General features: G+C 32.4%; 1 protein-coding gene across 1 annotated transcript in view; it reads right to left on the bottom strand.

Annotated features, from left to right (window-relative positions):
* DMD (dystrophin) overlaps nucleotides 1-14,866 on the bottom strand; it is a 1,602,346-nt gene that overhangs the window by 1,294,874 nt on the left and 292,606 nt on the right. The window contains exons 17-18 of the mRNA XM_069463910.1: nucleotides 5,462-5,607; nucleotides 1,705-1,917 (exon numbers count right to left, since the gene is read on the bottom strand). Of these exons, the coding sequence (XP_069320011.1) occupies nucleotides 1,705-1,917; nucleotides 5,462-5,607 (359 nt within the window). The remainder of the gene's footprint in view (nucleotides 1-1,704; nucleotides 1,918-5,461; nucleotides 5,608-14,866) is intronic.

Here is a 14,866-nt window from a genome sequence, read left to right as displayed (position 1 = left end):
CAAAAAGGACTTTGCAGATGTAAGTTAAGAATTTTGGTATGAGGAGATTATTCTGGATCAGCTGACTGTACACAATGTAATCACAAGGGTCCCTCTCTTAGAGGGAGGCAGGACAGGGAAAGGGGGAGGGAGAGAAGAGGAGAAGAGAGGAGGGAGAAAGGGAGAAGTGGGGTAAGAGAAAGAAGAAGATGGGGAGGGGGAAGGGGAAGCAGATGAGGAGAAGAGAGATTGACACTGGAGGGTTTTACACTGCTGACTTTGTTGATGGAGAATGGGAACATGAGCTAAGGAATGCTTCCAGAAGCTAAAACTGGCAAGAAAACATTTTCTCCTACAGCCTCTGAAAGGGACACAGCCCTGCTGACACATTGATTTTAGCCCACTGAGACTGATTTTGTAATTCTGACCTCCATAACTGTAAGATAATAAATTCGTATTGTTTCAAGCCATTAAATTTGTGGTAATTTGTTATAGCAACAATAGGAAACAAATATATCTTACCTTTCTTCTTCACTAGAATATGGGCTAATTGATGACGAGGACCATGTAATTATACCCTCTTTGGTCATTGGTCCAGGCAAATTATATGTGTTTTTATGTAGTATTGACGTAGGTATGCATGTACATGCATATTTACAAGAGATATATATGTTGTGGTTTAAAGAATGTTTTAGGATTTCTTAGTGTTTTGGTCTGTAAAAGAACAAAAAACTAAGTAGCTGGACTGAGGTTTAAATCCAGAAGCATCATGTTCCAATGTTTTTTATCATACCATGATGTTTTCGAAGTTTCTTTTCCAGCATTAATGTTTTTCAAAATAATTGACCACCTAAGGGACACACTACTTACTTACATCACTAAATATTTTAGACTTTTAGACTAAAATGTAATTGTTGTTTTATATATATATTTTTTGATACAGAGTCTCACTCTGTCACCTGGGGTAGAGTGCAGTGGTGTCACCATAGCTTACAGCAACCTCAAACTCCTGGGCTCAAGCAATTCTCCTGCCTCAGCCTCCCGAGTAGCTGGGACTATAGGCGCACCCACTATGTTGGCTAATTTTTCTATTTTTTGGAGAGACAGGGTTTCTCTCTTGCTCAGGCTGGTCTTGAACAACTGGCCTCAAGCAATCCTCCCACCTTAGCCTCCCGAAGTGCTAGGATTATAGGTGTGAGCCACCACACCTAGCCAGTTTATTGTTTTTAGCTTGGGTGATTATTAGTATGGTAGAAATATTCAAACAAATTAAGTCAGTAGAAGTTGCTTTGAGAAAGAAGGTGATGGGGTAAGATTTAGGTATATAATTGTAAGTGAAGTATGGTAATAAAAATCATATATATTATATTATATTAAATGTTTTATATGGTAAATGATACCTATAGCCTAAAAGACAACTAGACTAAAGGAATGATCGGTTTTGAAAATTATTAAGCTAAAAACATGTTTATGTCCTACTGGTATTGGTGAAAAGAACAAATTCATTCTAAAAATATGTAAAAAGTAAAACTCTTAATTACTCTTTTCTTAGAAGAAATAGGCAAACCACACTCCTTTGTGAAAGATTTGTGTCTTTTGATCTTATTAATAACTTTGAAGGACTCTGGAAGTCAAATGTCTTTATACCTTTAAGTTTTACAATGCATTGTTAGGGGAAAACCAAGTAAATAAAAATGAATAATAAAAAGTAAAATCTTGAATTACCTGAATTTTTCGGAGTTTATTCATTTGCTCCTCTAGCTTTTGACAGCTTTCGACCAGCTGGGAGGAGAGCTTCTTCCAGCGTCCCTCAATCTCTTCAAATTCTGATTGATATTTCTGGCTAAGTTCAGAGGGAGCTTTCTTTGACATCTCTTTCACAGTGGTGCTGAGATAGTTTAGGCCACTTTCTTGCTCTTGCAGAGAACTTTGTAAAGCCTCAAAATTAAAAAAAAAAACCGTTATATTTATGCTAATGGATAAATAATTGATGAGTTTCAGTTAAGTATATTAAAGTGAAATCTGTGTGATTCAATCATCTAAACAAAGTACACAATTTAATAATATCAGTTATACAAATTATTGGTAACTTAAATTCTACATTTTATTATAAGGGTAACTGGCACAATATTTAGTGATATTTTATTTAACAATCCATGCTTATTTTTATAAACAATGCCAAATATATCCAAAACTATACCTTATTGAGCCAAAGGGTTTTAGCGTACCTAATTTTACTTAATTAAATATATATATAAGTACTGCAATTATGATACAGTTAATGGAATTTAAATTAACTATAGTGAGCCTTCAGTAAGACAACCATTAGACTTCCTACATAAAACCATAATTATATTAATATATGGGGTAACAAAACTTATTAAATAAGTTACCATATTGATGGTCTATTAATGCCAGTAAATTAAAATTTTATATTTCTCAAAAGATGTTATTTTGTTTTGGAGTATCATAGTTAAATTATAGGGTAATTGTGGAAATAATTTATAAAGCTTATTTTACATTTATCCTGCTTAACCTATGCAATCCTCTATAGTAGGATGACTATCTTTAGGCTTCCCCTACTCAATATTTACTTAAATGTTACTTTCTGGTTATAAAGCAATAAAAATTCATGAAAAAAATGAAAAAAATTCCTGCTTACAACTATTGACTTTATATAGACTTTCAGATTTTTTCTACACATGACTAAATGTTGGCTAGCTTATCATATTACATACACACAGACAATTATTCCTTCTTTCATAATGTGACCTATATCATCCAAAAAATTGTTAAACATGTAACTTTTATGGTTACATAGTATCCTATGCATATTTTGTGGTACTTAATTTAATACTTTTTACTTTGTATTTATTTTACTTTATTAAATTGTTTCCCTATGATGGATTATGCAGACAATATCTAGCATTTATTTGTATTGTGAGCTAGGCATTTTATTATAAGCATTTTTCCAAGTCAGTGGATATTTTTCAAAAACAAAAATTGCAATGGCTTCTCTAGTTCATTTAATTATTTTTCATTAGGTTCTAGTTTTTTATTCCTGTAAATTATGTTTATCTATATCTATCTATCACCTATCTATATACCCATACCTTTCAGTATATTCTGATTATTCCTATAAGATATGGACATCATAGAAAGTATATTCATGCATACAAATGAATGTGCTTTTGTGTTATTAGGAAGTATTGAAAAGTTTTCTTCAGTAAAATTTACATTCAATATACATTCCTATCAGTAAATGAGAATGTTTAGCTTATCACCTCATCCCTTCCAGACATGCACTTATATCTTTTGTGTGTGTGTACACAATTTAGTATGTGAAAAATGGTATCTCATTTTGTAAATTTTGTACTTCATCTTTTACTTTTTGAGCTATATTTTTTCATAGGTTTATTGGAAATTTATGTCTCCTATTGGTGACTTCCTTATTAAGACTGTCTCCCTTACTGATAGAAAAAAAAATTTTCCTGGGTCCCATATTTCTTTAAAATTGTCTCTGCTGTTTTTACAATGTTTGTGATTGCTTCCATTGATTTTTATGCTTTTCCATTATAAGTTTTAAAGTATGCTTATTAAAATTTTTTGAACTTTTTACAGTATGTGGTTTTTATTTTGGTGAATCTCTTATGGTAAGGTTCTAACTTCATTTTTTATGTTAGTTAGTACATTTTCCCAAAAATATTTATAAATAATTTTCCCTTCCTCACTATCTTTTTGAGAAGAAATAATCTCTTCTATCCATCTATTCACCATTTCTTTTTTTTTTTTTTTTTGAGACAGAGTCTCTCTCTATTGCCCAGGCTAGAGTGAGTGCCGTGGCGTCAGCCTAGCTCACAGCAACCTCAAACTCCTGAGCTCAAGGGATCCTCCTGTCTCAGCCTCCCGAGTAGCTGGGACTACAGGCATGCGCCACCATGCCCGGCTAATTTTTTCTATATATAATTTTAGCTGTCCATATAATTTCTTTCTATTTTTAGTAGAGATGGGGTCTCGCTCTTGCTCAGGCTGGTCTCGAACTCCTGAGCTCAAACGATCCGCCCACCTTGGCCTCCCAGAGTGCTAGGATTACAGGTGTGAGCCACCGCGCCCGGCCTATTCACCATTTCTTCTGTATTTTATCCATTCCCCTTATTACACTACATTTGTAGTCTTACTTTTTTCAGTTTATTAGTTCTATTAGTCCACCCATTTTTCCTAGTAAACTTTGGAATCATTACACCAAGTACTAAAAATAGCAAAAAAAAAGATTAAACAACTATGGTTTGTTTGGTGTTATAATAGAAGAAATAGTCTAAATACGACAATGCATAGAATAATGTGTAAATATTTATTTGAAGAAATCATTTTTACAAGAAAATAATATTTAATTCTCAAAAAGGACTCTTCATATAACTTAAAATTTAACTTCTTAAAACTTTTTTACCCTAATCTTCAAAATGTGGACATATTATCTCAGCTCCTAAATATAATTAAAGAATATGATCTTTTATATTAAAAAATGTCATTGGATATATGTTATATATATTTTAGAATTAATAGGAAAAGTATTCTAAAATCTCCTACAAATTATCTCTTTAATTTTCCATATTGGTATTTTATCTTTCTTGATGTAAGGTTGCTAAACAGCATAGTTATTAGAGCTCAAATATTTCACTATACTATTATATAACATTAGTGTTTAAATTCAAGCTAATTTTATAAATACAGCAGCCCTTCATATTTGTGAATTCTGCATCAGTGCATTCACACGACCGCTGATTGAAAATATTCTAAAAAATAATTATGTTTGTACTGAACATGTACAGATTTTTTTCTTGTCATTATTCCCTAAACAATACAACATAACAATGATTTACATAGAATTTACATTGTATTATACATTATAAGTAATCTAGAAATGATTTAAAGTATATGGGAGTATGTGCATAGGTTACATGCAAATACTGCACCATTTGTATTAGGTGCTTGCTTGAGCATTTGTGGATTTGGATATCTGGGAGAGGTCTCGGAACCAATCCTCCATGGATACCAAGTGAGGACTGTGTATTGATTTCACTCGTCTGTTTGAGAATGCGAGAGGGGTTACGAATAAGGAATCAAAGGTGGAAAATAATACTACAGATTTTCTAATAATCAAAGTCAATATGTCTGATAATGCATACTAAACGAAATGCATACTAAAAGCATATTAAACATATACTTCATAAATATACTATATAATTGTTTTCAAAAACAGCATTTTTATTTTATATATACGAAGGGAAGAGAAGGTGAAAGTACATAAATTATATATTTAAAGTCTCATTTTCATTTATTAAACTGACAAGCTATCATACTTGTCACAGCTATTTTAATTCTAATATTATTTTAAGGTTACATGGATATAATCATATTGATGGTTGATAAATGATAAATGAGATACATGCTATATTGTTTTGACATTCAAATATTCACAGACCTGCAACTCGCCAAGTCTCTGCTCCATGATTTCATAGTCAGTGACACTAAGCTGAGGTCTAGAAAGTTTGGTTTCCGACTGCTGGATCCACGTCCGGATAGTACTCATTGTCTCCTGATAGCGCACGGGTGGCAACGCGTCAAAAACTTTAACAAAAGGGAGAACAGAGTGAGAATCATTTGACCATTTTATATACTTTGTTATTGTGTTTTCCTAAGTTGGTAGCAAAATTAATCATACTACTAATTTCAAATATTAACAAAATTAGAAAATCTGAAATAGATTAGAATATGAATATGATGATAAAAATAAATTCCTGCTACATATCTGGTATGCCAGGGTACCTTACATATGTTACACTAAATTCTCAAATCAGCCTGCAAAGTCTGTATCATTCAGTTCATTTTTTAAGGTCAGGAAATGGAGAAGGAGAAAGGCTGAATAATTTGTTCAAGGTCATACAGATGGTATTTGGAGAGAGCGAGCAGAGGCCAAGTATATCTGATATTGAAGGCTACTTTCTGTGTTATCATTTGCCTATGGAGAAAACATTATCATCAATCAAAACCCTCGATATTTTAAATTACATCCCATCACCTCTAATTTTGCTAAAATAAAACCAATTTATATGTGCTCACTATGTATCAGGAACTCTAATAAAAACCCCACATAGATTATTATTATTATTAATTCTTATAACAAACTTGCAAGATATGCATTGTTAACCACATTTGCAGTTGAGAAAACTAAGGCTATACAAAAAGCCCACTAATTTGCTCCTAGTCAAGCAACTATTATGTTATAGTGTCAGAGGCAGGATTTTTAACCAGGCCCATTTTGTTTCAGTCAAAACCACTACCAAATGTGTACTTTGCCTAGTTAGTTTTGACATATATATGGCCTTTTATATATAATATTTACATATAATGCAGATATTAGGGAAAGTATATATACACACAGTGACTATATACATATATGTATACATGTTTTAAAGCATATATCTCTCTATATATTGTGACAAGTAGCTACACTGATCTGTTCAAAGAGATTAAACACAAGATTGAGAAATTTGAAGAGAACTGGAAACCATTAACATGACATAATAGATTTAATCAAAAAGAAATTCTAGAACTGAAAATGTTGTAAGTCAAAATAAGAACTGAGTGGATATGTTTAATAGTAAGTTTGATGAGGCTAGAGAATTATTGAGGCTTAAGATAATTCAGAAGTAAATACTTGGAATGAAACAGAGATACAAAAGGATAGAAAATAGAGTAAAATGGTCAAACGTAAATGTGTCCGAGAAAGAATGTGGCAGAAGCCATATTTGAAGAGATAATGGCTGATAATTTTCCTAAATAGATAAAATCACAATGCAAAATCCTAGTTTATATGACTATATCAAATGGCATTATTTAATTCTCATTGGAATAGCCAGGATATGAATGTCACTTCTATATACCAATTCCTTGTATACTAAAGGAGAAGAATATAGGAAAGTATTTTGCATGCTATTTACTGGGGTATTCAAATGGTTAAGATAATTTTAGATGGTGTGTTAAAAATGGATACTGAATTGTTAGAAATGGGGAATTTTGTTCAATATGTTTATACTGTATTTATGAACTCATATGCAAATTTATTTTAAGAGATTTTATTTAATCTGAGCACTTCTGATTTCTTAGTGAAAGATCTCTGATACTTTAAACTTTACTGTTTTGTAATTTATTTGCAACTCTTGAGTTACAGAACAATGACCAAAATTAAGTGATAAGATAAATTTGAAAATTATATATTTGAATTGCTCTTTAAAATTTTTTCAAAATATGATGGAGGTATAAATGCTCTTGTTACATAAATTGCCTTTGCACCACCAGAGTCAGAGCTACAAGCATGCCCATCCCCCAGACAGTGCACACCGTACCCCTTAGGTATAAGTTTACCTATCCCCTCCTTCCCCTCCCACCTGTCTGACACCTGATGAATGTTACTTCCATATGTGCACATAAGTTTTGATCAATTAGTACTAATTTAATGGTGAATATATTTCCTATATTTTTCTCTCTATTGACCAGATACATTTATATGAATGCTAGATAACTACTAATAAACAAAGCCAAAGAAGGACTTCATAAATAACAGTGAAGCAAAGGAATACTTAGTTATAATGAAGCAAAGGGTTGTGTATGGGAAGGCATTTGAGCAAATGATCTTGAAGGAGAGGGGTGTATGGGCAGAGACAAGGGACTATGTTGGATGGATTATAAACTGCATAAAGATTGGTTTAATCGTACATGAACATGTCTCTTCTTTAGCATCCTTCTGGCCTTTCTGTTTAATGAAAAGTGAAACACTTCAGTCTCTGAATTATTGATTTTATTCTGTATAACTACTTCTGATCTGTTTTCAGGTACAAGACCTGAAGTTCCCCCACTGAGAGGTAAACAAAACTTCCATTCTGTTCTGATACAAAACAGAACTAATTATAAAAAGGGAAAGTGCAGGAAAATTACCTTACAAACCTATGGGGATGATACAGGCCATCAGAAAATGAAGAAGAAATGAGCCACTAACTGAGCTTCATATTCCCAAAGAATAGTTTATTGACCAGTAGAATATCAGCTATATTTTAAGGTTTATACAATAAGGTAACAAAGGGTAGATTGTTTGCATACATCTTAAATATGATTACAACTACCTTTCTTTTACACCATGTTCATGATGTCACTATTTACATATTTAGAGAATTTATTAATTCATTAAATATGTTATTTTAACAATAAAAATGTAGGTTTAATATGTTTAAATAGTAAACATCAAATTTACATTTAATGCAAACTCATTGAGAAATCAGTATTTTCCTTAGATTTATAAGCATTCATTGTAATATAGTTATAATTTTATTATAATCATGATTCAAAGCTCATAGTTTTCATTCAATACATTGTCTTGTACCTAACAAAACTGAGAATGAACTTCAGAACTCCAAGTTAATTGACAGGTAACTCTCAAGTTAATTGACATTAACTTTGAGTTCTGAAGATGAGCAACATATATGGGATGAGATCCTCTGATTTGCTGCTAGTCTTCCATTTAACAAATTTCATTGCATGTATCTATGTTAAATGGCCTGGCAAATGAAATTCACAGGAATCACTTCATATTGGTAAACTATGCTCAAAAATATTTTTTTTTCAGTTCCTCCTTACATTCCAATCTGTATCCAAATTTGGCATTGCATTTCCTTAAAATTGATCATACAGAAACAGGTAATATGTTAAAAATTCTTCTGTGGCTTTAAGAAACAAATTCCCAAAGATTAGTTTGGCAATTCACCCATCTAATTAGTTTTTGAAGCAAGGTGGAAAACAAAAATCATATACGCACCTACAAACATAAATATCACAATTTATTTTTCTGATTTTAGTATGTGAAATGTAACAACACTACACAATGTCAGCAAGAATTGTTACCAATGTTCAGAAAATGTTTTGACAAATTTGCAACTGTGTGGAATATCTCATTTAACCAGACATGCTGGAGAATGCCAGCAAAGGATTCTAAATCTGTTTCAGATTAAAAAGAAAGAACATTTCTTATGTAGAAGCCAATGCACTCAGGTAAACTCAATATGAGCTGCTCTATCCACCAGTCAGTGAGATATTTGTGGTTGCTGCACTTGTGATTACAACATAGGAGCAGAAATAGTCCAGCTCCATTTGGGGAAACTCATTTTTTTGCAGAAATATAGATTAATAATCCAACTGATAAGTTTATCTTTACTGGCAGAAATAAAAAAAATAAACATATTCAATTTAATAACCTACCATCTTTTAAGAGAACTTAAGCATTTTATTGACATTTGATCCAGTCCAGACCCATGAAAAATATGGCCTGAGGATTTAACATTTAGCCATATATTGCTTATAAATATATGGTTTTCATCTCAAAGCAAAATATTCCTATGATATTTTCTACTATTTGATTGTTAAATCACCATTTTTATAATGTAGTTACCTCCTTAATGTTCTATGATGAGGGAAACATATTCAATAAAATGAAAATTAATATGTGATTGCAGGTTTGGAAACATGTATTGTAAATTCTTGGAAAAATAAATGTTAAGGCTATCATGTTGCATTTTTACATTGGAAGGTAAAAATATTCCATTAATCTCCAGTCATTTAGTACAGCCATGTGAGGGATGGCAGTAATGGAGTATGGGCAAATTGACATCGGAAATTATAGTAAAGGGATGCCAAAAAAATGTTTTTGGCAACTTTTGTTTAAAAACCCCTTGTGTTTATCCAATTGTCTTAAAAAATGGGGGGTGCTGAAGGAAAAAGAAGAGAGAAACGAGAAAAGGAGAGCAAAGGAGAAGGCAGGAGAGGCAAGGCATGATTATTTTGTTATAAACAAAAAGAAAGCCAAGTATGGGATTAGGTGCTGTGTTTTCTGATACACGTGAGTCTATGTCAAGGGCAAAACACTTTAACTGGAAAGAAAGATAAACAGAAATCTACCTTGAATATTCAGATTTTTCCTATTGTAAGACAAAACTATCATATGATAAAGTTGAGATCTCAGAACAGCACATTATGTCTGACACTTCACTGAAAAAAAAAAAACATATCTCCTCTAAAAATTGAAACTACTCAGAAAATAGAAAGGCACTTAAGCATTAGAAAATGGAGTAAAGAGAAAAAAAATGTAACTGTGCTATCCAATAAAGTAGCCACTAGCTACATGTGTCCATTGAGCACTTGAAATATAGTAGTCTAAACTGAGATGTTCTGTAAGTATAAGGCTGAGCACAAAAAAGAATACAAACCACCTCTATATTTTTAAATTTTGATTCTACCTTGAAACAGTAATATTTAGGATGTATATATTTAAATAGAATATGCAATTAAATTATTTTCACCTGTTCATCTTTTACTATGGTTACTAGAACATTTAACATTACATATATGGCTCACATAATTCTATTGGATGGTGCTTATAAAGAAGCAGGGGAAAGCCCCCCAGAAATCTATTTGGGGAGAGAATGAGAATGTATGTTAGTCGTCTGGATAGTGACAGCATTTAAAAATATCAAAACTTATATTGCGTACATAAAGTTGAGTCCAACTTGAATTCCTCATTTTGCAACACAAAAATGAGTTGCATGTGTGTAGAAGCTGAAGTAATGGCACTTTCTATTTCTTTGACCTATCTAGCTAGGAAAAATTCCCAACTTGAACCTTTTATTTCACCCCAACCAGACTCTAACTTTGTTCTTATTTCTCATAGTCAATAGAATAACAAGGAGAGAATGCAAGCAACATAGACTTTAAAGCTTATTAACTGACATAAAGCATGACATAGAGTATTTCTTTAAAACGTGAACACTGGAAAAGATGTCAAGAAAAAAGACAGGACCAACAATATATGATGATTAACACAATATAAATAGTCCTTAAGAAAATCTGAAATGCAAAGAAGCCTGAGTATAACTAGAATTTACAATGCCAACATATAAGTTGCTTCCTTAGCTCCACATACAAAAGACCTTTGTGATTGAAATCAATTAGCTTTTTACCCCAATTTCTCATCAGTGTGAATATCCTATCATCCAACCAAAATCTATCTTCAGGTGTTCATGCTTATGCCACCTGCTCTGATAAAAGTTCCTGCTGCTCAGGGCTCTATTCTCACAAAGGGCCCTAGGTGTGGTCTGTCATGAGCAAAATAGATCAGCTTATAAAAACTTTACCTAAGATACCTTAGAATTTATTGTAAAAGTCATTGAACTCCAATGAACCAACTGAAATTTGTGTCTTATTATCTGCCTCTTGAACAATTGATTTATTTTCCACTTTCATCCAACTTTCCTAAACAACTTTGTGTTAAGTATAAACCACCACACTACTGAAATACTGAAATATTTATTAAAACATAAGGTAAGTTTTTCTGTTTGTATTTTTGTTTTGCTGAATTTTCCCTTTTTCACATTTTCTCTAGAAGTATCTCTGTTAATTCAGGAACCCTATCTTCAAGAAATACTGTTTGGTAAAATATTTGTATTAATTTATTTTTAATTTATAAATAATAATTGTGTATATTTATGAGGTAGAATGTGAGGTCTTAACTATGTATGCATTTTTAAAAGATTTAATCAGGCTAATTAACATGTCTATCACCTCACCAACATGTTTTTCTTTGTGGCAAAGCTATTAAAAATCTATTATTTTAGCAGTTTTGAAACATACATTATTATTAACTGTGGCCACCATGTAGGGCAATAGATCACTAAAACTTATTCCTTCAGTCTAACTTAAACTTTGTACACTTTGATCAACATCTACTCTTTCCTCATCCCTCTCCTCCCTCCTCCAATCCCTGGTAACCATCATTCTACTCTCTGTTTCTATGAGTTCAACTTTTTAAAATTCCACATACATGTGAGATAATACAGTATTTATCTTTCTGTGCCTGGCTTATTTCACTTAACATAATGTCCTTCAGTTCCATTCATATTGTTGCAAATGATAAAAATTTCTTCTTCTTAAAGGCTATATAGTATTCCATCATGCATATGCACCACATTTTCTTTATCCATTTACCCTCTGATGGACACATAGGTTGCTTTCATATTTGGCTATTATGAATAATATTGAAATGAACATGGCCTGGACAACAAAAGCAAAAATAGACAAATGGGAGTGCATCAAACTAAAAAGCATCTGGACAGTAAAGGAAACAATTAACAGAATGAAAAGGCAGCTCACAGATTGGGAGAAAATATTTATAAACCACATATCTGATAAGAGGCTAAAATCCAAAATATATATAAGGAACTCAAACAACTCAAAAGCAAGAAAATAACCTGATTTTAAAAATGGACAAAGAATCTGAACAAACATTCCTTGAAAGAAGAGATACAAATGGCCAACAAATGTATGAAAAAAATGCTCAACATCTCTAAACATCAGGGAAAGGAAGGTTAAAACCACCATGAGATATTGTCTCACACCTGTTAGAATGGCTTTTATAAAAAAGATAAAAGACACCAAGTGTTGGAAAGGATGTGGAGAAAAGGATAGATACCCTTGTATACTGTTGGTGGAAATATAAATTAGTACAGCCATTTTGAAAAATAGTATGGAGGCTCCTGTTAAATAACTTTTAAAAATAAAAAATGTTTTTAGTTTTTATGATTAACTTGGCAATTAGCACATGTTCCCAAGATTCTTGAGGTCAGGGAGCAATTCTTGTATCTCACAATATCAAGCACATAGCCAGCCTAAATATGTCTGTTATTATAGCTTTTGATGCCGCTAATAAAGAAACTAGAACTAGGCCGGGCGCGGTGGCTCACGCCTGTAATCCTAGCACTCTGGGAGGCCGAGGTGGGCGGATCGTTTGAGCTCAGGAGTTCGAGACCAGCCTGAGCAAGAGCGAGACCCCATCTCTACTAAAAATAGAAAGAAATTATATGGACAGCTAAAAATATATATATAGAAAAAATTAGCCGGGCATGGTGGTGCATGCCTGTAGTCCCAGCTACTCGGGAGGCTGAGACAGGAGGATCGCTTGAGCTCGGGAGTTTGAGGTTGCTGTGAGCTAGGCTAACGCCACGGCACTCACTCTAGCCTGGGCAACAGAGTGAGACTCTGTCTCAAAAAAAAAAAAAAAAAAAAAAAAAAAGAAACTAGAACTTTAAAAAAGGATCATTTACAAACAGTTTTTCTTAATTGTTTCTTGAGTTAAGAAGCAAAGGTGCAGATTATGTGTCTACTAAAGTAAGATATTCCCATATATTAAAAATAAAATGAAAAAATAAATGTTAAAGTTTTATAAATGTAAATTAGGTAAATTTTCTGACCTAGAACTTAAAGAGTTAGCTCATGTCATCTTTGTTTTCTTTCCCAATCTCAGTGTCTTAACATGGACTATCAGGGACTAACCACAGAGCTTGAAATGATGGCCATGAAGAGCATTTTTGCTGGCTACCCTAAAATTTTCTTCTATTATCTCTGCAAGAGGGAACCATTATTCTATGTAATCTTGGTAAAGAGTATCCACACACATGCACCTCCCAAGTCATCACTGCTTCAAGGGCTGTATCCATTTTTATCTTGCTTATGACAACTCTAGTCCAAGGTCAAACCCACTCTCAACTGTGTTTCTATTATCTATAACTAACTAGGTGCTATGTTTCTATATTCACCTAGAGTAGAGCATGGGCTTTCTTGTTTGCAATTTCTACAAAAGTATTTTGTCGACTGTCTTAGGAGATAATTTCACCCCCTCAACCTTCCAGCCCTAGGCAACCACTAATCTTTCTATCTCTACAGATTTGCCTATTGTGGCCATTTCCTATACATGGAATGATATAATATATGATCTTTTGTGACTACCTTCTTTAACTTAGCATAATGTTTTCAAGGGTCACCCATGTTGTAGCATGTACCAATACTTCATTCCTTCTTATTACTGAATAATACTGCATTGTATGGATATACCCATTTTCTTCATCTATTCATCAGTAGATGAACATATGGGTTACTTCTACTTTTTGGCTATTTTTAATAATGTTGCTATAAACATTCATGCATACCATTTAGTTCTTATACCATACCATATCCATCCTATCACATATTCAGGCCCCATTAGCTCACTTGTGACAATGGAGTAATAAAACATATACTCAATGTGTTCCTCTCCAAGAACTAAGAAAAATAATTTATAAGGAAGTTATTTATAGACTAAAGAGTACTATGGAAATAGCAAGTATTTGCTTTTTTAATACTATTTTGTCATATAATTTATGCCATGTAACAACCACCAATTCCTTACTGGTTTTCACCACTGAAAATATACTTTAAATCAGGCTTTTGTTTCATTGTGAGAAAATCTAGTAAAGAAAAAAGGTAAAGAGGAAGTAAAGTCAGGGCAGATACCCAGGCCTTTCTGTTAGCTCTTATTTGCTGACTACTTAATATGTTCTAAGTACTGTGGAGTAATACAAGAAATGAGATTTATTCCTCGGTACAAGCTTGGGAGTAAAGCATTCACATGTACAAATATTTAAAATAAGTATAAACTTAAAAATAAACTGCTCTGTGATTTAATATTGAGTTTTCATTTATTATATTACATATTTAATTAAAGGATTATTAATTAATTAATGAAGATAAGCATTGCAAAGGATGAGTAAAAATGTTACAGTTGTTTTAGTAAATAAAGTGGAAGAAAGGACATTTTATTGGGAGATGAATGCCGTGAAAAAGTTTGGAAGTTTTATAAACAATCATCATATGCATGTAGAAAAGAGAAAACAGATGATGATATGGATAGGTAGATTGATAGCTGTATGAAGAGAGTACGTATTATCAATATTTATATTATAGTATCATAGAA

Source organism: Eulemur rufifrons, chromosome 30 (genome assembly GCF_041146395.1).
Source record: "Eulemur rufifrons isolate Redbay chromosome 30, OSU_ERuf_1, whole genome shotgun sequence".
Taxonomy (NCBI): domain Eukaryota; kingdom Metazoa; phylum Chordata; class Mammalia; order Primates; family Lemuridae; genus Eulemur; species Eulemur rufifrons.
The sequence above is the reverse complement of the archived record's forward strand: the minus strand, read 5'-3'. Positions and strand labels throughout refer to the sequence as shown.